Source organism: Ornithorhynchus anatinus, chromosome 3, assembly GCF_004115215.2.
Source record: "Ornithorhynchus anatinus isolate Pmale09 chromosome 3, mOrnAna1.pri.v4, whole genome shotgun sequence".
In the NCBI taxonomy this organism is placed as follows: Eukaryota; Metazoa; Chordata; class Mammalia; order Monotremata; family Ornithorhynchidae; genus Ornithorhynchus; species Ornithorhynchus anatinus.
This window is the reverse complement of record NC_041730.1, coordinates 30172718-30196370: the sequence shown is the minus strand read 5'-3', so window position 1 is coordinate 30196370 and position 23653 is coordinate 30172718. Positions and strand designations below refer to the sequence as shown.

Sequence of the window (23653 nt, the reverse complement as noted above, 5' to 3'; positions counted from 1 at the left end):
GCTGTGTGGCCTTGGACAAGGCACTTCACTTCTCTGTGCCTTAGCTATCGCATCTATAAATTGGGATTAAGACTGTGAGCTTCATGTGAGACGTGGACATGAGCTTGTATCCACCCCAGCGCTTAGAACAGTGCCTGGCACATAATAAACGACTTCCTTCTTGCCAAATCCAATGGCTCCTACTCTGTCCTAATCCTCCTTGACCTTTCAGCTGCCTTTGACACTGTTGACCATCCCCTTCTCCTCCACACCTTATCTCACCTTGGCTTCACAGACTCCGTCCTCTCCTGATTCTCCTCTTATCTCTCTGGCCGGTCATTCTCGGTCTTCTTCACAGGATCCTCCTCCCCCTCCATCTTCTAACTGTTGGAGTTCCTCAAGGGTCAGTTCTTGGCCCTCTTCTGTTCTCCATCTACACTCATTCCCTCGGTGAACTCATCCGCTCTCACGGCTTCAACTATCATTTCTATGCAGATGACACACAGATCTACATCTCTGCCCCTGTCCTCTCCCCCTCCCTTCAGGCTCGTATCTCCTCCTGCCTCCAAGACATCTCTACCTGGATGTCTGCCCACCACCTAAAACTCAACATGGCCAAAACAGAGCTCCTCATCTTCCCTCCCAAGCCCTGTCCTCTTCCTGACTTCCCTATCACAGTGGATAGCACCACCATCTTTCCTGTCTCTCAAGCCCGCAACCTCGGTGTCATCTGTGACTCGGCTCGCTTGTTCACCATACACATCCAATCCATCACCAAAACCTGCCGGTCTCACCTTTAAAATATCGCCAAGATCCGCCCTTTTCTCTCCACCCAAACAGCCGTCTTACTGTTACAGGCTCTCATAATATCCCAACTGGACTATTGTGTCAGCCTCCTCTCCGATCCCCCTTCCTCCTGTCTCTCCCCGCTACAGTCTATTCTTCATTCAGCTGCCCGGTTCATCTTCCTGCAGAAACGCTCTGGGCATGTCACTCCCCTTCTTAAAAACCTCCGGTGGTTGCCTATAAACCTCTGCACGAAACAAAAACTTCTCACTCTAGGCTTCAAGGCTCTCCATCACCTTGCCCTCTCCTACCTCTCCTCCCTTCTCTCTTTCTGCTACCCACCCTGCACTCGCCACTCCTCTGCCGCCCATTCATTCATTCATTCAATAGTATTTATTGAGTGCTTACTATGTGCAGAGCACTTTATTAAGCGCTTGGAATGAACAAGTCGGCAACAGATAGAGACAGTCCCTGCCGTTTGACGGGCTTACAGTCAGACAAGAACAATGGCAATAAATAGAGTCAAGGGGAAGAACATCTCGTAAAAACAATGGCAACTAAATAGAATCAAGGCAATGTACATTGGAGAAGCATGGAGAAGCATGTACAATGGAGAAGCAGCGTGGCTCAGTGGAAAGAGCACGGGCTTTGGAGTCAGGGCTCATGAGTTCGAATCCCAGCTCTGCCACTTGTCGGCTGTGTGACTGTGGGCAAGTCACTTAACTTCTCTGTGCCTCAGTTCCCTCATCTGTAAAATGGGGATTAAGACTGTGAGCCCCACGTGGGACAACCTGATTCCCCTATGTCTACCCCAGCGCTTAGAACAGTGCTCGGCACATAGTAAGCGCTTAACAAATACCAACATTATTATTATTATTACATTTCATTAACAAAATAAATAGGGTAATGGCCCCGTTCTCACCTATCCCGCAGTCGACCCCTGGGCCACGTCCTCCCGCTGTCCTGGAACGCCCTCCCTCCTCACCTCTGCCAAACGAATTCTTTTCCCCTCTTCAAAACCCTACTTAGAGCTCACCTCCTCCAAGAGGCCTTTCCAGACTGAGCTCCCCCTTTTCCCTCTGCTCCCACTGCTCCCCATCTACCTCCCCTTCACCTCCCCTCAGCTAAGCCCTCTTTTCCCCCCCTTCCCTCTGCTCCTCCCCCTCTCCCTTCCCCTCAGCACTGTGCTCATTCATTCAATTGTTTATATTTTCATTAGCCCATTTATTTTGTTAATGAGATGTACATCACCTTGATTCTGTTTATTGCTATTGTTTTAATGAGATGTTCATCCCCTTGATTCTACTTATTGCTATTGTTTTTGTCTGTTTGTCTCCCCCAATTAGACTGTAAGCCTGTCAGTGGGCAGGGACTGTATCTGTTGCTGATTTGTACATTCCAAGTGCTTAGTACAGTGCTCTGCACATAGTAAGCACTCAATAAATACTATTGAATGAATGAATATACAAATAAAAAGTGACTTGCCCAAGATGTCACAGTGGCTGAGGGATTAGAAGCAGTGTGGCTCCGTGGAAAGAGCACGGGCTTGGGAGTCAGAGGTCATGGGTTCTAATCCTGGCTCCTCCACTTGTCTGCTGTGTGACTTTGAACAAGACACTTAACTTCTCTGTGCCCGAGTTACCTCATCTGTAAAATGGAAATTAAGACTGTGATTCCCATGTGGGACAACCTGATTACCTTGTATCTACTCCAGTGCTTAGAACAATGCTTGGCACATAGTAAACGTTTAACAAATACCAATATTATTATTGTTATTATTATTGTTATTATTATAACCGCAGTTTCTTGACTTCCAGTTCGATGGTATTTCCGTTAAACGGTGCTGCATTAATCCAGGGATTGCTTTAGTTCCTTTCTTTTAAAATTTGCAGATTCTCTCTCTCTTAATCCCAGGTTAAACTCTTTTGAGTTACAGGAACCTTAAAGTCAGTTTGATTGAACAAATTTAGATAAGCCTAACAAGAATTGAAATATTTAATTGGTAATTTCCATATTTTGTTTTACAGCTACTATCAAAATATTAATGCCTTCACTGTCTCCTACAATGGAAGAAGGGAATGTTGTGAAGTGGCTAAAAAAGGAAGGTAAGCATATCTTTAAGTTCTTTTGTGTCCTTGTTATTTAATTAGAGAAAAAAATGAAACAGATAATTTTAATAAACTGTATTTTGGATAGTGAACTGAATTGGATGCCTGACCCTCATGCAAGGTTCTACAAGTAAGACTTTTCAATAGTATACTGCCAAACATACTTATTTTGTGTTTTTCCAGTGTCTTGTTTGGAGAAGAATATGATTTCAGATTTTTTTCTACAAGAAAAGACTCAAAAAAATGTGATTTCAGGGAAAGAGATTGTCTTCTCATTGTGTTTGAGAAACTTAGGCTAAATGGAATTGGAATTGTGTGGGGCACTAGAGGGTGCAGTTGAGTTATTCAAATGGTGCCTCGTAGTAGTTCTAGTAATTTATAATAATAGTATTGGTTAAGCATTACTGCATGCAAATCATTATACTAAATGCCAGGAAGGAATGCATGGGTGACAATTACAGATGGTCTACAACCCTATTTATAAATATCAACGTTTTGTAATACATGTGCTGACTGTAAGCCCGTCAAACGGCAGGGACTGTCTCTATCTGTTGCCGACTTGTTCATCCCAAGCGCTTAGTACAGTGCTCTGCACATAGTAAGCACTCAATAAATACTATTGAATTTTCAGCACTTATTTTCCTGACCCTCCAGCCTGTTGGCTTGAGGAGCCACCTAAGATTTATTGAGGTGGAGCAGGTCGATGGGGAAGAAGACACCGCTCAACCCCTAAAGCACTACTGGTTAGCTGGGGGAGAGAAGGTGAAGGGGTTTCAGCAGGGCAGTTCAGCCGTTCCTAGTAGCCAGGGGGCAAGAGCCAACTGCCCACTGCCCAAGGAGAGCAGGCAACTCTGTGGCAGGTATAGTCTCTGGTAATGTTGTGAAGAAGGTTTCTCTGTTATAAATAACTGAGTTCATTGAATTTTTTTTTAAACGTTACTTTCTGGTACATTACAGAACATGGGCTATTTTTGCCTAAGGTATGCAGGACTAATTGTATCCTCTGTTCTGAAATGACAGTTCAGGCATGGAACAACTTTTTGGGGGATGATTATAGAAAGATTCATTTCCCCAAACTCCAAGAGTTAATTAAATATCACACAAGAAGTCACTCTGGGCCTACATTTAACTCTCTCTTTTTTTCCTCCTCCTTGCTGTCCTCTGGTAGATAATTCATGGGACAAGTATTTTAGGGACCGGTAAGATTTATGGCCTTAAAAGTTAAAACTTATTCCATTTTCATGTATTAAAATAGAGCATATTGCTTTTTAAGGAGAATTTTCCAGATGTGTCGGCTAGCATAGCATTCTCCTGAAATTTCTTTCTTGTCATGGGCCTTGCTTTACCTCTTGCAAGGAAAGCCCACTGGAAAAAAATAGTTTACATACTGATAAGTACAGCTGTCGCTCACCAGTTGTTTCTGATTCCTACTTTTGGCCTCTCACATTCTGGTCAGGGTCCTACAAAACTCTACTGTTCAGTGGCTAAGGCATCATGGGACATGGGTATTTTTTTTGAGAGTTTTTGCTTGAAATATCCATTTCTGACCCAAATCTATGTGAGTCAATGCTAATTCTCGTTTCCTAGAATATATTTTGCGGAGTGACATCCATGCAGAAAGGGGGAATGTTTGTGGAACAGTGAACTATTATTTGACCTACATGGGGTTCATGCCAAGGAATTCACTCTATTGACAGATGGCATTTGGGGATTTTTTGAGGTTCTCTTCCCTGTTTTCTCATCTCACTGTTTCCTAGACTGCTTCATTTAGGGCCCCAAAGACAGCAGTGCTAGCAGGAGGGTAAAGAAACGAAGATGGAGTCCCAAGAAGTCCTCGGTAGCACCCATCAATTAAGCTGCACCTATCATTGGCATTTGTTGAGCGCTAAAGTGTGTCCAGCACTGTGCTAAGCAGCTGGGGGAGTACAGGAATCATGATTTGGGAAATGATACAACAAAAGGAAGTGATTGCCAGCCCTTTTTTTTTTGATTGAAAATGAGGCTGAAAACAATGCTTAATGGTTAGCAGTCATAATTGATTCCATGGAAATAGTGTTGAGAAAGTGCTAAGAGTGTAAGGGAGAGAACTGAATGAGTTCCCTAAAACTGGTGGTCAGAAGTTTCCGCCTGATGTGGAGAGGATTGGGAAACCATTGGAGGCTTTTGAGGAGTGGGGAGGCGTGCACAGAACAATATTTCAGAAAACTAAAAGAATATATTAAAGAAACAGCTTGGCCTATTGGATAAAACAATGCCTTAGAGAAGCAGCATGGCCTAGTAGTTAGAACACAGGCCTGCAAATCAGAAGCCCCTGGGTCTTAATCTTGGCTCTTCCACATGTCTGTTGTGTGACCCTGGGAAAGTCACTTCACTTCTCTGGGCCTCAGTTACCCTATCCATAAGATGGGAATTAAGACTGAGCCCCATATGGGATGTGAACTGGGTCCAATCTGATTAACTTGTGTCAACGCCGGCGCTTAGAACAGTGTGTGGCACAGAGTAGTGCTTAACAAATACCATAAAAAAATGATCTGGGCAGTAGAGTGAAGTATGGACCAGAGAGGAGAGAGATGAAACAGGGAGACCTTCAAGAAAGCTGATACAGCAGTCAAACCGTGGTATGACATGGGTCTGGACCAGTCTTGTGACTGTTTGGATAGAGAGAAGTGGTGGACTTTGGAAATATTGTGGAGAAGGAACCAGCAGTAGTTGAGGTTAATGTCAAGGTTTCAATCTTGCAACTACAGGGTGGTGGTGTTTTCAAGAGTGATGGGAAAGTTAGGTAGAAAGGAAGAAATGGGAGGGAAGATGAAGAGTGCAGATTTCCAATTATTACTGCTCTGAGAACTTTATTATTATTAAAGTTGACTCACAAGTGTAAAATCCCATATTTAATTCACATACATGCCATAAGAGAATGAAAAATTAGATATCAAACTAAAGCAGAGCTAAACCAAAGATGTCAATGAAAGCAAAGCAGGGGGCATATGATGTGTTACTTTTGTACCAGTAGAATTATACTAGTAGAATTGTGATTTTAGAACCCAGGATTAAAATTGATAATGAGGCTGACACAAAAAGACAAAATTGAAATTATTGTTTCTGTGTTACTCCTACTCCTTTTGCTAACCACTTTCAGTAAGTGTGGTTTGCTCTTTGCAGAGTATTAAAAATCTACTGTAAAAATGGAGTTCTCTTACGTGTAACGGTTCTTCAGTTTCTCCTAAATCTTTCAGTGAAAGATTTTTGATAATTTTTTTCGGATTAGCATTATATAAAGCTTTGAAGAAAGTTATTTTGGTTCCTGCTGCTTATCAAACACTTAAAAAAAGTCTCAAGTAGCTTTTAGAGACTCTTTTGTAAAATTAGTAAGCCAGGAAGGTAGTGGTGAAAACATTTGAAAGGCGCTAGATCATGCTGTTTTAAGAGCAAATACTAAGGTGTTAAAATTAGTCTCCTGACTATTGCCTTCTATTTGAATAGTAAGCTAAGGACTTTCTCTTGTAGCCAGACCTTTCACCTTAAAGTAGATCAGATGTTTCCACAATCCTTCTTGAACTGCAAGTCTATAAGAATGTTATTTACTTCCAATGTATGTGAAGTGCTTTGAGTTTCTATGAAGAAAGACTTCATATACTTGAAAGAAATTAAAGTGTTGCAGTTCAGCTACTGTGTTGTGAAACACTTGGGGATTACTCTTCCATGAGAAATTTCTGTCCCCTCTCACCTTCTCTGTAGTCCTAGCAGTCATCAGCAAGTGATGCAGATTTCACCATCTTTTCCTACGGATTCTGCCCCTCTGGTTTCTTTGCAATTTGGTAAAACAACAGCTATATGTTCTGTGCAGCACTAGATCAGCTTTTCCCTCAATGCCCAACCTATCACCTTGCTAAGATGATTTCCCTGACAGCCTTTGAGAAGTTAGTACAATTTTAGCCTGGAGCGGTGGAGTAAAAGATGTTCAGTATTTGTGTTAACCTCAGGCCGTAAGGTTCCTTCCTTTCTTCTTGGCATTCATTCAAATGTCGGCGTGGAGCAAACCAATTTCTAATAGTTAAATCACAACAAGGGAAGAATTGAAAAGGGAAGCCTGACTGACTTAATTTGTTGATGCTATTTTTCTATAATGCCCTTTTTTTAAAAAGGTATTTGTAAGCACTTACTGTGTGCCAGGCACTGTTCTAAGTGCTGGGGTAGAGACAAGGTGATCAGGTTGGACACAGTCCATGTCCCATGTGGAGCTCCCAGTCTTAATCCCCATTTTACAGATGAGTGAACCGAAGCACAGAGAAGTTAAGTGACTTGCCCAAGGTCACACAGCAGATAAGTGGCAGGGGCAGGATTAGAACCCAGGTCCTTTTGACTCCCAGGCCTGTCCTCTATCCACTAGGCCATACTGCTTCTCAGTACTTTAGAAAAGAATAAGGAGAAGGATGAGGTTTGAGTGGCAGCTGTCCTTTCATAGTTAGCTATTTTTCCAAAAAACCAAAAGATTTATGAAATTGATTTTGCATGTTTTTAAGGCAAAACCACCAGGGGTCGGTAGAGTGTTGTTCCAGTTGCTGTGGCCATTGTTCTATTCCGAAAATCCAACTTTCATTTATTCTTTAATCACTCAATCTATCAGTGGTATTTATTGAGTGCACAGTATGGGCAGAGCACTGTACTAAGCCCTTGGGAAAGTTCAACACAACAGACTTAACAGTCATGTTCCCTGTTAACAGTCTAGAGGATTTGAAAAATACATAAATATAAATAAATAACTTTATTGTACTAAAATGGGATCATGCATTTAACAGTTTTCTTACTTCCCCTGCCTCTGCTGGTTGAAAGTGTTTTTTGACTGTCGTGCTTCCTTTAAGTTTTTTGACCTGTGAACAAAGTAGTTTAAAAGAATGGAGATAGCAGAAGTAATGGTAAAGCATTGTTCTTAGAAGTACCTAACATGCTATCCTTAGGGATCTTGTCCCTTTAACACATTCCTATCTGGGTTTCTCAACAGACTTTGCAACTAATTACAAACCTGAATGGGAGTTTGTTGTTTTAAAAAAAACAAACAATTTATAGGTTTTAAAAAAAACAACCCTAGAAATTGTACCTTGATATATTGTTTTAAAAAGGTCTTGCAAAAGCATTCAGTAGCACAGTAGATATCTATTAGTGTTATTTATTAAGCACTTATTGTGTGCTGTACTAAGCGCTCTGGAGAATACAGAATGACAGAGTTAACAGATACATTCCCTGCCCACAACGAGCTGCAGGCTAAAATTCATATTGACATTTTAAAAGGGCAAGGCAGCAGGATTGTCAAAGCACAAGATTGAGGTGTTTTTTTTTCTTCTCCACCATCGACAACTCAACGTGACCTTCTACAAGTCTTTTAAATCCCCTGCTTTAAAAGCAATTTGTGCTTCTCTGAAGATATTATCATTGCAGTGTCATGTTGCTAATCCTCCAAACCAACGAGGTTCTGTACATTAGCTTGTCTGCTTATTTTAAAATTTTAAAAAAAGGTTTGGCATTGTGATTTGTGTCAACAAAGCATCATTTCTCTTTTTGAAGAATTCATGCCCAATGAGTTGAGGAGCTTCTGAACTGATATAGTTCCTAAGCAAGGGCCACCAAAACAATAATAAATATTTCTTTACTTTTCATTTCTTTTATATTTCTAGGATTTTAAGCCAAGGTATGTTTGTACCACTTGCAAAGAAGACAGATACATTTTTCCAGTGTTTAAGAACTTCACAAAGCAAATGTTAGAAACCAAAGAAAATAAGATAATGTTTTGGATAATAGCTTACCAAGAGTACTTTTTGTTTTAAATTTATTTTTCATTTTATCTTTTCTCCTCAAAGAAATTGAAATTAATTTCTTTTTTTTTTTAAAAAAAAGGTTCTAAATGTCTAGGAATTATATTTATAAGGACATGTTGTGCAGGAACAGTTATATGTAGAGAGAGAAATCCTAATTTTTTATTTCCTCTTGTGAAACTGATTTATTTGCAAGATGTTTCAATGATAATAATTTGGTATTTGTCACTGTACTAAATGCTGGGCTGGACCCAAGCAAATTGAGTTGGACATAGTCTCTGTACATAGTTCCTGTCCCATGTGGGGCTCAATGTCGCAATCCCCATTTTACAGGTGAAGTAACTGAGGCACAGAGAAGTTAATTGACTTGTCCAAGGTCACACAGCAGACAAGTGGCAGAATCGGGATTAGAACCTATACCTTCTGACTCCCAGGCACTATCCACTATCTATCCACTGCACCATGCTACTCTCATAAAGTGGCATAATCCAAAACAATGTATTTCTTCTCTCTAAAATGCTAAGTTGTTCTTTCACTATTTGTGAAAGATGAAAATCATTTAATTTTCTTGGTACAAAAACAAGATGGAGCAGTTATTTTTATGAACTGTATAACAAGGGGAAATAGTTCAAATATCTGAGGAATATCTAAAAAAGTAAAATGCAGGGTTAAACATTATATCTTTTGGTAAGCACTTGCAATGTGCTTGGGCAGTGGAAAGGTGCAAAGATAAGAATTTAGACATGGCCCCAATCTACAGGGCTTGCAGTCTAAAGAAGGGAACTGATAACTAAGCTCCATGGAAAGAAACAATGGGGATTCAAAAAACAAAAGCGACAAAGCAACAACAAAACCAGTAGCTCTCTATTGGTCCCCTTGGGCTCCTACCTACTCTAGATTTTGTAGGGTTGGTAGAATTCTAAATTAGGTAAGAAAGCATCATCCAATCAAAAATATTTCTCTAACTTCAACCCTTCATTTCTTTGACAAATACAAGTAATTTAAATAGCGCAGACATTCCCAAAGTGTTCAGATATGCTATTTATTGAGTGCTTACTGTGTGCAGAACATTATACTAAGTGCTTGGGCAAGTATAATAAGTCCGAGTCGGTAGACACATTCTCTGCCCTCAGAGACCTTACTTACAATTAGCACAATTGATTCTAGTAGAAATGTATTCAGTCTCTAACAGATTGACCTACCTGGAATTTTTTGCCTGTTCTCTATGAAAATTGTTTTTAATAAGTTTTTGTATTTTTAAAGGTGTTATTGCATTATCCAAGTTTTTGCCCTAGGGTTTGCCACTGATCCGCAGACTGGGGAGACAAGTGAGAATATGACTCCATTGTTGAGGATCTACATATGTAGAAACAGTTTCTGAGGATGCTATGTTTCAGGCCTCATTTTAAACAGCCGTGTGTATTTTCTAGGTGAAACCGTGACTGCTGGAGATGCATTATGTGAAATTGAAACAGACAAAGCCGTGGTTACCTTGGATTCAAGTGACGATGGCACTTTGGCTAAAATAATGGTAAGAATAAATTTATGTATTAACTTGAAGTTGTATATTGTGTACACTCCAGTTACATTGGTACACTTATGACAACTTGTGTTTTTTACTTCTCTATTTATAGGCATTCATTAGCATTTTGAAACTGCCAGTTTCTAAATTGCAACTAATTAAGCAAAGAGTCACCATCATCAGTAGTGCTTATTGAGTTCTTAGAGACTAGAATGAAGAAGTATGACCTGATTATCTTGTACCCCAGCTCTTAGTAGAGTGCTTAATGCCCATTAAGCACTTAAATGCTATTTTCATAATTATTAAAATTAATACTGATAAAATATGAGGCGGTCCATGTTGAGGAAGTATTAGTCAAGTGCTAAGTTTGTAATATTCAAGAATAAAATTTAGAAAATGCCTTAAATGTAGTACAATTGCTATGAGTTTTGGGGTTTGGGAGAAGCTAGGTGAGTTTAGAGTGCTTAAAGGGAATTAAGGATCAGGAATAGGTGGTTCTCTATTATTGGTTTCTCCTATCTTTGGTAGCCCTTAGGCAAGCCTAGTTTGATGCTGATCGGTGCTTTTATTGTTTAATCGATCCCCTATATTAATAACTAAGAATCACTCTTGTTCCTGAAGGTTTTCTATTTGAAATAGTGTTTATACAATGGAATAATTGAGTGGGCATTTGTAATCCAAAGAGTCACTGCAGATGACTCCTTAGGTTATATAAAGTATATCCCATTGTTTAGAACTTTATTTTCTTCTAATGCAAGATGGGAAAAATCTGTTCTAAAAATATAGCAGTTTCTGCAGGTGTAAAAATTAAGGTGAAATGGACTTTAGTTGGTGCTTATACCAAGACTTTTAAAGGGTACAATACATGTGTATGGTAAAATGAAAATATAAGTGAAAGATATAACAATACTAATGATCCCAATAAATTTGTTTCTCTTTTTAAAGCCAAGTTAACCCCTCAAGAGTCAAAAAAAAATAGAATCAAAACTTTCAAAGACAGATCTGTCCCTTACTGTATCTTTATTTGAATAAAAAGGGGACTAATTTTTAGTCTGAAAATGAGTGGCATGTAAGTGGTGTTTTCTAAACCTTAGATTAAGATCAGAGTTTTGATGTAGTCTCTCTCCTTAGCCAAAGATCAGTTCAATCCCAAGAAGAAGCGGGTAGCCTAGTAGATAGAGCACGGGCCTGAGAGTCAGAAGTACCTGCGGTTTTAATCTTGATGCTGCCAGTTGCCTGCTGTGTGACCTTGGACAAGTCACTTTACTTCTATGCCTCAGGTACCTCATCTGTAAAATGCGGAGTAAGACTGTGAGCCCCATGTGGGACATGGACTGTGTCCAATCTGATTAGCTTATATCTACTGCAGCACTTAATACACTTCCTGGAATGTAGTAAGCACTCAATAGCTACTGTGGAAAAAAAAAGAAAAAAAAAGACTTTGGGATCAAAAGCCTCATGGAGGAATTGATTAAAATGCTAATGGTTTGCTCAGTGCCACTTGCACTCTCAGGTCTCTGCCAGTGGTGTTCTCATCAGAGCAGTAGATACAGCAAGTGAGTAGGTGGGTCTGGGAAGGTACTCAGATATCTGTGAATCGATCCCTGGTGACAGTGACTAGGACAAATTTATTCCTAATGAGAAAGCCGTTGTTTTCACAGTCCCTTTTTGACTGAATTACCAATACTCAAAGCACACTCAAAATTTTCAGAACAGTACTACATTAAATCAGAGCAAATTATTACCAAGAGATATGAATTATTTTTATCTTTGAATTTGACTGTACCTCATCTAAATATAAGGAAAGCTACCTGCTCTGGTTCAGATCTGTTGGCTCTAAACCTTTGGCTACTTAAGTCTCTTGGAAGTTGCATAATTTTTATTTTTTAAACATCGTGGCAGAGTTTAAAAAGTCTCTTTATTTTCAGGTACCACTGCCAATTCATATTTTTTTAAAGGTGGTATGACAGTTGTAATGGCTTGTTTAATGATCCCTATGTGTTCCCTGTAATTCCCTGTAATCCCTGCTCGGCCACATGTCAGCTGTGTGACTTTGGGCAAGTCACTTAACTTCTCGGTGCCTCAGTTACCTCATCTGTAAAATGGAGATGAAGACTGTGAGCCCCACGTGGGACAACCTGATTCCCCTGTGTCTACCCCAGCGCTTAGAACAGTGCTCGGCACATAGTAAGCGCTTAACAAATACCAACATTATTATTATTATTATTGTAATTAGGTGATGTGCAGAATAACAATACAGGCCTTTCTAACAACAGTCCCATGAGGTTATTTTTCATCTTATTAGTACAGTGCTCTGCATGTAATAAGGGGTCAATAAATACCATTGATTGATTACTGAACCTCAATAAGACTTATTTCTCATATTATTACTCATATGTGGGATCTCTCCATGGGGCAAACCTAACTAGGGTTTGAAAAAGTATCGTGGATTCTGTCCCTTAGCAACTCTGGCAATACCTGTCTTGGGACCAATATAACTGAAATGAGGCTGGCAGGTAATACTTTTTCTGATAATTTTATATGGTAGAGTGTGAACACATTAGGTTAATCTAGTACAGGCAGATGTCTTTGCTGTGGATTGCCATCTTTGTGCAGAGTTTGATCCAGACTTTCTCATTGCAGGCAGCGATTGTTATGTTGTTACATCATATTCTTCCAAGTGCTTAGTACAGTGCTGTGCACATAGTAAGTGCTTAGGGAATACGATTCACTGAATGACTTTGGTCCAGTAGATAAATGCTGGTGGTCCCTCATTTCTTTCCCCACACAGAGAGAAGCACCTGCCTGGACTCTGGCAAATGCCCTGAGACTTTTCACTGTGGTAACAAAGGGCAAGAAAGTGGAAAACCCTGAAATGGTCTCTGTCAGTAAGGTGATCTCAGGGTGTCAAGAATGAATTTAAAGATGGAGCCAATGATTTGGTTTAGAAAGTTAGTTGTTCCCAAAATGGCGGGTAATGGCATCTGTAGCAGGTGCATTACTGGTAGCAATGAGAGGGGGCATATTCTTCCTTATAAGGCCCAATGTCACTCTAATTTTGGGGGTCAGGTTCTAACTGCCTCCAACTTCGAGGCCAAAACCCATCTGTCATTCCTCACTGGATCCACTGTAAAATACGGAAAAAGAGGCACGAGATGGCTTTAGTCTTATTTTCAAAATTTCCAGGAGCAGAATTTCAAGTGTAGCAGATTCCAGTGCTTATTACCCTATCAAAAAGTTTAGCCCACATTCTCCTTGCTACAATGTAATTATCTTAAACTACTGTCTCTAAATCTGGACTTCAGCCTCAAAAAATTCTCCTTCATATTATATTTAAAGTCAGTTATTATAGTTCCCTGCTGTCATCTTTTCTCCAGATTGTGTCAGTTTTTTATGGTTTCTTAAAGTAAAGATAGTATGTGGAATGTTACACCACTTTACTACGACCTAATGCTTTTTGTCATTCTTTCTCCACTTTCTGTTTAAAAATAGGAGACCAAAACCACTTTTCTAGACCTGACCATTCGCCACTCCAAGTTCTCTTGTTATATGAACGTAATGTTATTGCAAAAGCTCACTTTAGAGGAAAACTTGACCAGTTGTACTCGCCTATTTCAACGCTTTGCAGACTGATTACAGACAGATTTGCATTATCAAGCAATCAGTGGTATTTATTGAGTGCCTGCTCTGTGCAGAGTACTGTATTAAGCATTTAGAAGAGTAGACAACAACATAGTTGGCAGACGTTCCCTGACCAGAACGAAAGTTCCCCAGTGCCTGTAATGGATTCCTTTGAGTCGGTTCTTGGTTCAGAAGCCTTTGAGATTGGGCCAAGGCTTGTTTGTTACTTCTGATTGTGGACCCAGTTGTCATAAAATTTTTCACAATGTTGAATGCTAGGCCCATCCTCCACGGTGTGTAACAGTATGTCCAAAAGTGCAACCAGCTAAATCCCATGTCATTGTTGCCAGAAGAATTCACATTTTTGAATATGAAATCCCCATTTATAGCTAGCCCGAAAATCACTGTATATTAGGTCAAAACTCTTTAATGATTTTGCTCTTCTTTATACTGCACCCTGCAGAAACAGAACACCAAAGTGATTTGAATTACTATATATAAATCCAATTGCATTTCATTACATTTTTGTTTCTGACAAGCAGTGCTGCTGGCCTTTCTCTTGATAGCATTTTCCACTCAGCTGCTTGGACATGAATTTTGAATTGCTAACAATGTCCCTAGGGCAACAGCACCTATTCATCTGGCCTTTTAATACCGCACAGATGCAAAACAGTTGACGGGACTAGTTGTAGAAGCTTTAGAAGCCCATAGTAAAAAATTCTACTTGATTACTAGGCTTGATGTCTCTATCGTTATGCCATATTTTTATGGTGTCAGGAATGTGAATTTTGTGAACTAGAAAATCTTTTGCAGGTAAAGGAGGTGAGGTGAGACTCAAAGTGAGAGAAGCAACGTGGCCTAGTGGAAAGGCCCTGGGCCTGGGGAGTCAAAGGTCCTGGGTTTTAATCCAGGCCCCTCCACTTCTCTGCTTTGTGACCTTGGGCAAGTGACTATGCGGCTCTGTGCTTTAGTTTCCTCATCTGTAAAAATGGGGGGTTAAGTCCTACTTCCCCCTACCTAGGTTGTGAGCTCAATGTGGAAAAGGGACTGTGTCCAAACTGATAACCTTGTAGACACCCCCATGCTTAGAACAGTGCTTGGCATATAAACTGTAAGCTCAATGTGGGCAGGGACTGTGTCTGTTATATTGAACTCTCCCAATTGCTTAATACAGTACTTTGCATACAGTAAGTGCTCAGTAAATATGATTGACTCACTAAGTGCTTAACAAATATCATAATTATTGTAATTATTAAAGAAGAAAAGATCTGAGGCTATAGAAAGAAAAATATTGGTGATTCCAGTCCCATAGGAAAATATTCAAAGCCCATTTTAATCTGTAAATATTTTCTTCAGATATTTGAATAAATGGATAGCTAAGGACTGTGACATTTAATCTGAAATGAAATTTATAGTTTATCCATCAGCCGTAACTGCCACATTGCTACATGGAACTGAGATTTGAACAGATAATGGAAGCCGTTTAATAGTTCTGAAAAAGCACCTGCTGTCTGTGAAAGAACTTCTAAATCAAATATATCTACTATTCTCTCACAAGAGATTGTTACAAATATTGAGGAAATGAATGTTAACCATTAGCTTCATTATTCTGAGAATGTGATTAAAAATGTACCATTCAAGACCCTCACAGCAAGTAAGTGCTTTATTCCCACTTGAACCAAGGGGATGGCAAGTAGGAAGGGGAATTAAAAAAAAAGTAAAGTTATTTCTCATTGAATCATTTAAAAAATGCAGTATGAAGCATTTTTAGGGTACCTTGGCCAGGGATCATGCCACTTGAAGGGATAATGAAATATAAGCGCTTAGTACAGTGATCTGCACTAAGTAAGCACTCAATTAATACAATTGACTGATTAAGGTGTTTATCAGTTTGAAACTTCCACCTGTTACAATAACATGGAAACAAGCCAGCGGCAAAAGCAACCAGTTGAGAACTCTGAAGTGCCCTTCCCTTGTAGAAATGTTTTTCCAAGCTGCAGGAGATCTTGATGACCTCACATCAGTCTCATTAGTCAGGTGTAGACATAAATAACCCATGTGAATTAGAATGATTATTCTTTCCACCAGAGACTGAACATAATGAGAATTAAATGATTACTTTGGAGATCCCCACAATGGTTGTGATGAGAGAGCTTTATCAAAGAGTATTTGGGAATCAGGAGTTGGGGTACCACAGGCAGGGCATCATTCAGGGTGAAAGAGGTCCCCCTTTGTAGCCTTCTAAAATATGAGCAAGTGCATTACTAAATTGGACCTCTTTTCTCTCAGCCCTAGAATTAAACCAGTTCCCCGAGAAGTTAATTTGAGGTAGAGAAATGAACACTTCTGGATGAGGAAAGATCCCTTGGCATTCTTCAAGGTAGATAAATTACCTCAAGTATTGAAATCAGGTTATAAATAGGGAAAAGCAGCATGGACTAGTGAATAAAGCACAGGCCTGGGAGTCAGAAGGACCTGATTTCTAATTCCTACTCCACCATTGTCTGCTGTGTGACTTTGAGCAAGTCACTTTACTCCTCTGTGCCTCAGTTTCCTCATCTGTAAAATGGGGACTAAGACTCTGAATCCCATATGGGACTGGGACTGTGTCCAACCCAGCACTTAGTTCAGTGTTAAATACTATTATGATTGTTATTATTATTATTATACATGATAAATACATTTTGTCCTCCTAAAGACCATCTGCAATTTTGGGGATGTTGCACTTGCCTTCAAAATTTGGTCTTGTTACAGAGCCACTGTTGCCCCTATCTTGGTTACATTTCACTACTTGGATAAAAAAGATTTCCCCCAAAAACATTAGTTTGTAGAAAATAATTTCTTTCTGGACTCAGAGTATTCATGAAGTTTCTGTTCTAGCCCTGAGTCAAGTTGGAAGAGCTAGGTCTTAGGTCTTGATAGATCTTGTTAGATCTTCTCCATAGTAATTTCCTTTACTTTTATATTGTTTATTCTCTCCTACAATGTCTGAATCTGGACTGTTGTTACTGTATTTTAATTAGAAATATAGTACCTTAATTTTAAATCCAAACTGAGTCATCTCTCTTAGGTTAAATACCTTTTCTATTTATTTTAAATTTGTGCCAGCTAATTGGGCCACTTTAAACAGTAACTCAATTATTAATCAGTTATTGTATTTAGGAATTTTGGTGGTTGTAATCTTAATTTTGGAGATAATGTGAGGTTTTATCCCTTTATGTAATGGGGGTTGTTAAGTAAATGCTGTAATTGGCAATTACTGAAGTGGCACTAGCCATGATATAAAACACTTCCTGGATTTGAATTAAAATTGGGGGATTGAGATGACCGTGTTTTATAATTGCATTTTACTTGATCTAATGTGCTTTCATTCATTCAATTGTATTTATCGAGCACTTACTGTGTGCAATGCACTGTACTAATTGCTTGGGAAAGTAGAATGCAACAATAAACAGACACATTCCTTGCCCACAATGAGCTTACAGTCTAGAAAGGGAGACAGTAATATAAATAAATAAATTACAGATATTGATGAGCAAGAGCATAAATGTCAGTTTTTAGACTGGGCTCAGGAAGTACATTTTAGATCAGTAGATAAGATTAAAAATCAGAAGTGTATTTTCTTCTTTTCAGTACACACCACATCCTCTTTGTTTAGATAATTGAAAATTTTAAGTTGCCCTTCTCCACAATAATGTTAATTCTTTTCAGTCTAAGTTCAGAATTTAGTTTCTTTTGTTCAAGTAAGTTTCCATAGTTCACCTGTTTAGTAATTTGAACCTTCTACTCTGTGCAATTTCTTTCACTTTTGAAGTGACTTATCTGTTTTCAAGAGGCGAATACAAGAAAAAGTAATCTTGAAATAATAGATTGACCTTTCCATGAAATTAGCTGAAGTGTAGAAAAATGAGCAGACTTTGTAAAATTGGAAGGCCAAAAGGATTTTGTAGTATGTAAGATGCAGTTAAAAAGCAAATGAACAGAAGTGTGATTGCCAGTGGGGATTATTTCAGATCAGCATTTTAACCACATATAATTCTGATTTAACAAGTTTGGTTTTTCAAATATTTGGGATTATTTCAAACTAACTTTTAATTTTTTCATACATTTTCAGCTCTCCAGTTTTGCTCTGTTCATTGCGTTGAATCTAAACCCCTGAATTTAGACATTTAAATCTTAAAAATCTCCTCTAGGGTGTAAGTCCATTTTGACCAGGGAACAGGCCCAGAGTCATTTGGCCCCGCTGCCACTCTAGACCTCATGGTGCGATACACCCCAAACTGGGTTTTGAGAGAATCCACTTAATGACCAAGGCACCATAGGGCAATATGAGGTGGACACCACTCCTAATTTAGGAACCACAAGGAAGACTCCCTCCTCAGGCCCCCGTTCCTCCCCCTCCTCCATCCCTCACCCCCAATGATCTAACCACCTACTTCATTAGGAAAATTAACACATCCAGTCTGAGCTCCCCAAAGTCATCCTACCCCCTTCTCCATCCCCCCGACTCTCAACCATGGCCTCTACCTTCCCGTCCTCCCCAGCAGTATCTTCAGAGGAGAGCTCCTCCCTCGTCACAAGTGTCATCCCCTCCACCTGTATTTTGAACCTCGTTCCTACTCATAGAAATATCATTCCTTTCCCTCCTCCCCTCCTTAACTTCCATCTTTAACCACTCACTCTCTAACCTCTTCTTCCCCTCTGCCTTCAAACATGCCCATGTCTCCCCCATCCTAAAAATCCCTTCTCTTGACCCCAATGCCCCTTCCAGTTATCGCCCTATCCCCCTCCTACCCTACTTTTCCAAACTCCTAGAATGAGCGTCTACACTCGCGGCCTCAAATTCCTCAACTCCAATGCTCTACTGGACCCCCTCCAATCTGGCTTCGGTCCCCTCCACTCCACTGAAACTGCCCTCTCAAAGGTCACTAGTGGCCTCCTTCTTGCCAAATCAGATGTCTCCTACTCTATCCTAATCCTCCTCGACCTCTCAACTGCCTTTGACACTGTCGACCATCCCCTTCTCCTCAACACATTATCCAACCTTGGCTTCACAGACTCCGTCCTCTCCTGGTTCTACTCTTATCTCTCTGGCTGATCATTCTCGGTCTCTTTTGCGGACTCCTTCTCCCCCTCCCATCCCCTAACTGTAGGAGTTCCTCAAGGGTCAGTTCTTGGTCCCCTTCTCCGTCTATACTCACTCCTTGGGTGCACTCATTCGCTCCCACTATTTGCTTCAATTATCATCTCTTCACAGATGACACCCAATCTACATCTCCTCCCCTGTTCTCTCTTCCTCCCTCCAGGCTCATATCTCCTGCTGCTTCAGAACATCTCTCCTGGATGTCTGCCCGCCACCTAAAACTCAACATGTCCAAGACTGAGCTCCGTATCACCCCTCCCAAACCCCGTCCTCTCCCTGACTTTCCCATCACTGTGGACTGCACTACCATCCTTCTCGTCTCACAAGCCGGCAACTTTGGTGTCATCCTTGACTCTGGTCTCTCTTTCACCCCGCACATCCAATCTGTCACCAAAACCTGCCAGTCTCACCTTCACAACATCGCCAAGATCCACCCTTTCCTCTCCATCCAAACTACTGTCTTGCTGGTACAATCTCTCATAATATCATGACTGGATTATTGCATCAGCCTCTTCTCTGATATAATAATAATAATAATGTTGGTATTTGTTAAGCGCTTAGATCTCCCATCCTCCTGTCTCTCTCCACTTCAGTCTATACTTCACTCCTCTGCCCGGATGATCTTTCTACAGAAACACTCTGGGCATGTCACTCCCCTCCTCAAAAGCCTCCAGTGGTTACCTATCAACTTTCACATAAGCCAAAACTCCTCACTCTTGGCTTCAAAGCTCCCCATCACCTTGCCCCCTCCTACCTCACCTCCCTTCTCTCCTTCTACAGCCCTCCCCATACAGTCCGCTACTCTACCACTAACCTCCTCATTGTGCTCGTTCTCCCCTGTCCCACTGTTGACCCCTGGCCCATGCACTGACCTGGAATGCCCTCCTTCCTCACATCTACCAAACTAATTCTCTTCCCCTCTTCAAAGCCCTACTGAGAGCTCACCTCCTTCAAGAGGCCTTCTCAGACTGAGCCCTCCCTTTCCCTCTCCCCCTCCTTTCCTCCCCATTGCCCCTACTCCCTCCCTCTTCTCTACCCCCTTCCCCTCCCCACAGCACTTGCATATATTTGTATATATGATTTGTTACTCTATTTTATTAATGATGTGTATATATCTCTGATTGTATTTCTCTGTTTTGGTGGTATTGATGTCTGCTTGTTTTGTTTTGCTGTCTGTCTCCCCCTTTTAGACTGTGAGCCCATTGTTGGGCAGAGATTGTCTCTATCTGTTGCCGAATTGTACATTCCAAGCGCTTAGTGCAGTGATCTGCACATAGTAAATGCTCAATAAATACGATTGAATAAATAAATGAATGATTTCATTTTTTCTTTCTCCCTACCCAGGGTTTTAGTAGGTGAGGAGCGGGTGGGAATTGGAGTGAGATCGGAGGTGCCCAGACAAAACCCAGATGTCCAGCCCACTTCCCCAGGATTTGTTAAAAAGCTGTCTGGTGGCCCTCCAGCCCGGGAGAGGGGAGTAGCCAAGACAGGTCCAAACCCTCCTAATTCTCTTCAGGTGCCAAGTTACTCTCCTTCACCTGTACCAAACCCTGACAATACCACCCAGATGTTAGGATAGTGTTTCCAACTTTCAGGAGGTTGAGCAAATTAGAGAAAGTGTTCTGCTTTAGCAGCAACACAGTATGTTGGTAGGAAGGGAATCCCAATATGCTTTAAATTGAAACTACTTTAAATGAAGGCAGATTGTAAATTCAGTGAAATTTCACCAAAACAAATAAACAGTTTTAAATTGGATCATATTTAGATGTGATCTTTGTGTAGGTGTTTGGGTCTTTGTATCTTCTCTGTCTTTGTGTATATCCATATGTATGTGGTTATAGCTCTACTTCTGTCCTGAATTTAGCCATATCTTTCTGTTATATTTACTTGTCTGTGTTTTTAAAATTTGAGTCAAGTGGAAAACAGCAAATGGTTTGTTTCGTTCCTGCCTCCTGATGGTGCTAGATTCCCTGCTACCTTAGTTAGGTGAGATTCTTTTTAACCACAGTGTGTTACCAAAAAAATGCTACTTGAGCAAAAATTGGGTGAGGAAAAGAAGAAGTGTGGCTGAGGACCTTCAGAAATTTCATCTTGTGAAGGGATTTCCCATGTTTTTCAGTAATGGTGGTATTTATTAGCTCTTGCTATGTGTCAAGCACTGTTTTAAGCACTGGGGTAGATACTTGAACCCAATCCCTAGCTATGTGTCAAGCACTGTTCTAAGCACTGGGCTAGATACTTGGACCCAATCCCTATCCCGTCAGTCCCCATTTTACAATTGTGGTAAGTGAGGCACCGAGAAGTTAAATGACTTGCCTAAAGTCACAGGGTAGACAAGTGGTGGAGCAGGGATTAGAACCCAGGTCCTTCTGACGCCCAGGCCCATGCTCTATCCACTAGGCCATGCTTCTTCCCAAGAAAGAGGATAAGCATTACTGAAGTTGAAATTATATTGTGTTAATTTGCTTTTTACTAAGGTATACAAGTGGCCATCACTGTTTCACTCAGTTTCAGTCATATAGTGAGGACTTTTTTTCCACAAGAAAAAGTTCCAGAATTGTTGACTTTAGGGTCTAGTTTGGCTGTGAGGCATAGGAATTGCTTAACAGTATTGAGGAACCTTGGTAGCTGTTTGCTCAGAAGCAGAGAACGTCTTTAAAAAAAACTTTTTTTTCCAGTGTGTTTGAGCTCCTGCTATGACAGTTGACATCCAGACCCTATTGTGTGGTTTTTTTAACTCCTCCGTTAACACATCCACTTTCTAATCTTTTTTGACCTAAATCTTTTTTTTATTATGCTACCTTTCAGAATGGATATTTAAAAGCAGCGTGGTTCAGTGGAAAGAGCACGGGCTTTGGAGTCAGAGGTCATGAGTTCGAATGCCGGCTCTGCCACTTGTCAGCTGTGTGACTGTGGGCAAGTCACTTAACTTCTCTGTGCCTCAGTTACCTCATCTGTAAAATGGGGATTGACTGTGAGCCCCATGTGGGACAACCTGATTCCCCTGTGTCTACCCCAGCGCTTAGAACAGTGCTCTGCACATAGTAAGCGCTTAACAAATACCAACATCATCATCCTCATTTTCTGAATGCATTTTGATGCTGGGCCAAAACTTCCATGTTTCATGCCTCTGTAGAATCATCTGCTCACATTTCACTTTTTCTCCATTAACAATCCAGGTAGAAGAAGGAAGTAAAGGCATTCGACTGGGAGCACTGATTGCTTTGATGGTAGAAGAAGGAGAAGATTGGAAGCAAGTAGAAATTCCCAAGGATGTCGGGCCTCCAAAATCACCACAACCAGCTGTGCCATTAACTCCCACCATTCCAGAGGTTCCTGTCTCTGTGAAGCAGGAGCAAGCACATGGAAAACTGCAGTGAGTGTCAAGTTAATTTAAGGCTTTTACCAATAATGCATTGTATTTTATGGATTTTTATGGATTTTATACTCCTTTTTGAAGAGCTCAATTCTTTATAAATGCCTAATGGTGGTATTTGTTAAGCGCTTACTGTATTCCAGGCACTGTGCTCCACGCTGTGGATACAAGCAAGTCATGTTGAACACAGTCCCTGTCCCACATGGGGCTCACAGTCTTAATCGCCATTTTAACAGGAAGGTAGCTGAGGCATAGAGAAGTTAAGTGACTTGCCCAAGGTCACATAACAGACAAGTGGCTGAGCCTGGATTAGAACCCAGTTCCTTCTGATTCCAAGGCCAGTGCTCTATAATGGTAGTAATAGTAATTATAAGTGCTTTCTGTGTACTAAATGGTGGGAAAAAATTCGCAGGTGGGAATTAGATATAGTCCCTGTCCCCCAGGGGCCTTATTGCCACAATATAGACAATATTTATGGCAAGAGGATGCTACAAGGTGGATAACACACACCCCATTTTACAGTTTGAGTCTTGAGCCCTAAATTGGTGAATGATTCAATTTGGTTAAACAGTAATGAATGAGGCAGCCAAATGCCCCCCCCCCCCCAAAAAAAAAACCAGGAGCAAAATTCAGGCCTTTGGACCTTACGTTAAAGAAGAGGTTGTTTGGGCAAATGATTCCAAATTCCAATCGCTTGTCCGTCTATAACAAAATTAAGTTAGTGGCATGGGCTAATGGCTGAGAACATTTACAATAAAGTCAAGAAGCAGCATGGCCTAGACCAAGGGCCATGGAGTTGGAATACCTGCGTTCTAATCCCATCTCTGCCAATTGCTTGCTGTATGACCTTGGGTAAGTGACTTAACTTCTCTGTGCCTCAGTTTCCTCAAATGTAAAATGGGGATTAAATGACTATTGTCCCTCCTATTTACACTGTGTGCCCCATGTGGGAGAGGGATTGGGTCCAACTTGATTAACTTGTATCTGCCCCAGCATTTAGAACAGTGCTTAACACATAGGTGCTTAATTGATTCACATTCTTTGATTTGTTGTTTGGCATATGCATTTACCACATGGAGCATAAACTGAGTTCTTGCCAACTTTCTTTGGTGACACATGCTTCTTGTAAGTTCTAATGCCATTTCTATTTTTGTTAAATAAAATACCAAAGTTCGTTCCTTCATTTAAAATATCAATCCTGTAGAAAAATGCTAGAATAGTGCTTCCCAGTATTTTAGCCATAGACCCAAATGAGTAAATTTTACAGTTCCCTTCAATTTTTTTCATGTTTCTGCTTTGATTAAAAAG

General features: G+C 40.5%; 1 protein-coding gene across 1 annotated transcript in view; it reads left to right on the top strand.

The window, feature by feature from the left end:
• PDHX (pyruvate dehydrogenase complex component X) overlaps positions 1-23653 on the top strand; it is a 67468-nt gene that overhangs the window by 16618 nt on the left and 27197 nt on the right. The window contains exons 2-4 of the mRNA XM_029060086.2: positions 2793-2870; positions 10114-10214; positions 22149-22345. Coding sequence (XP_028915919.1) covers positions 2793-2870; positions 10114-10214; positions 22149-22345 — 376 coding nt within the window. The remainder of the gene's footprint in view (positions 1-2792; positions 2871-10113; positions 10215-22148; positions 22346-23653) is intronic.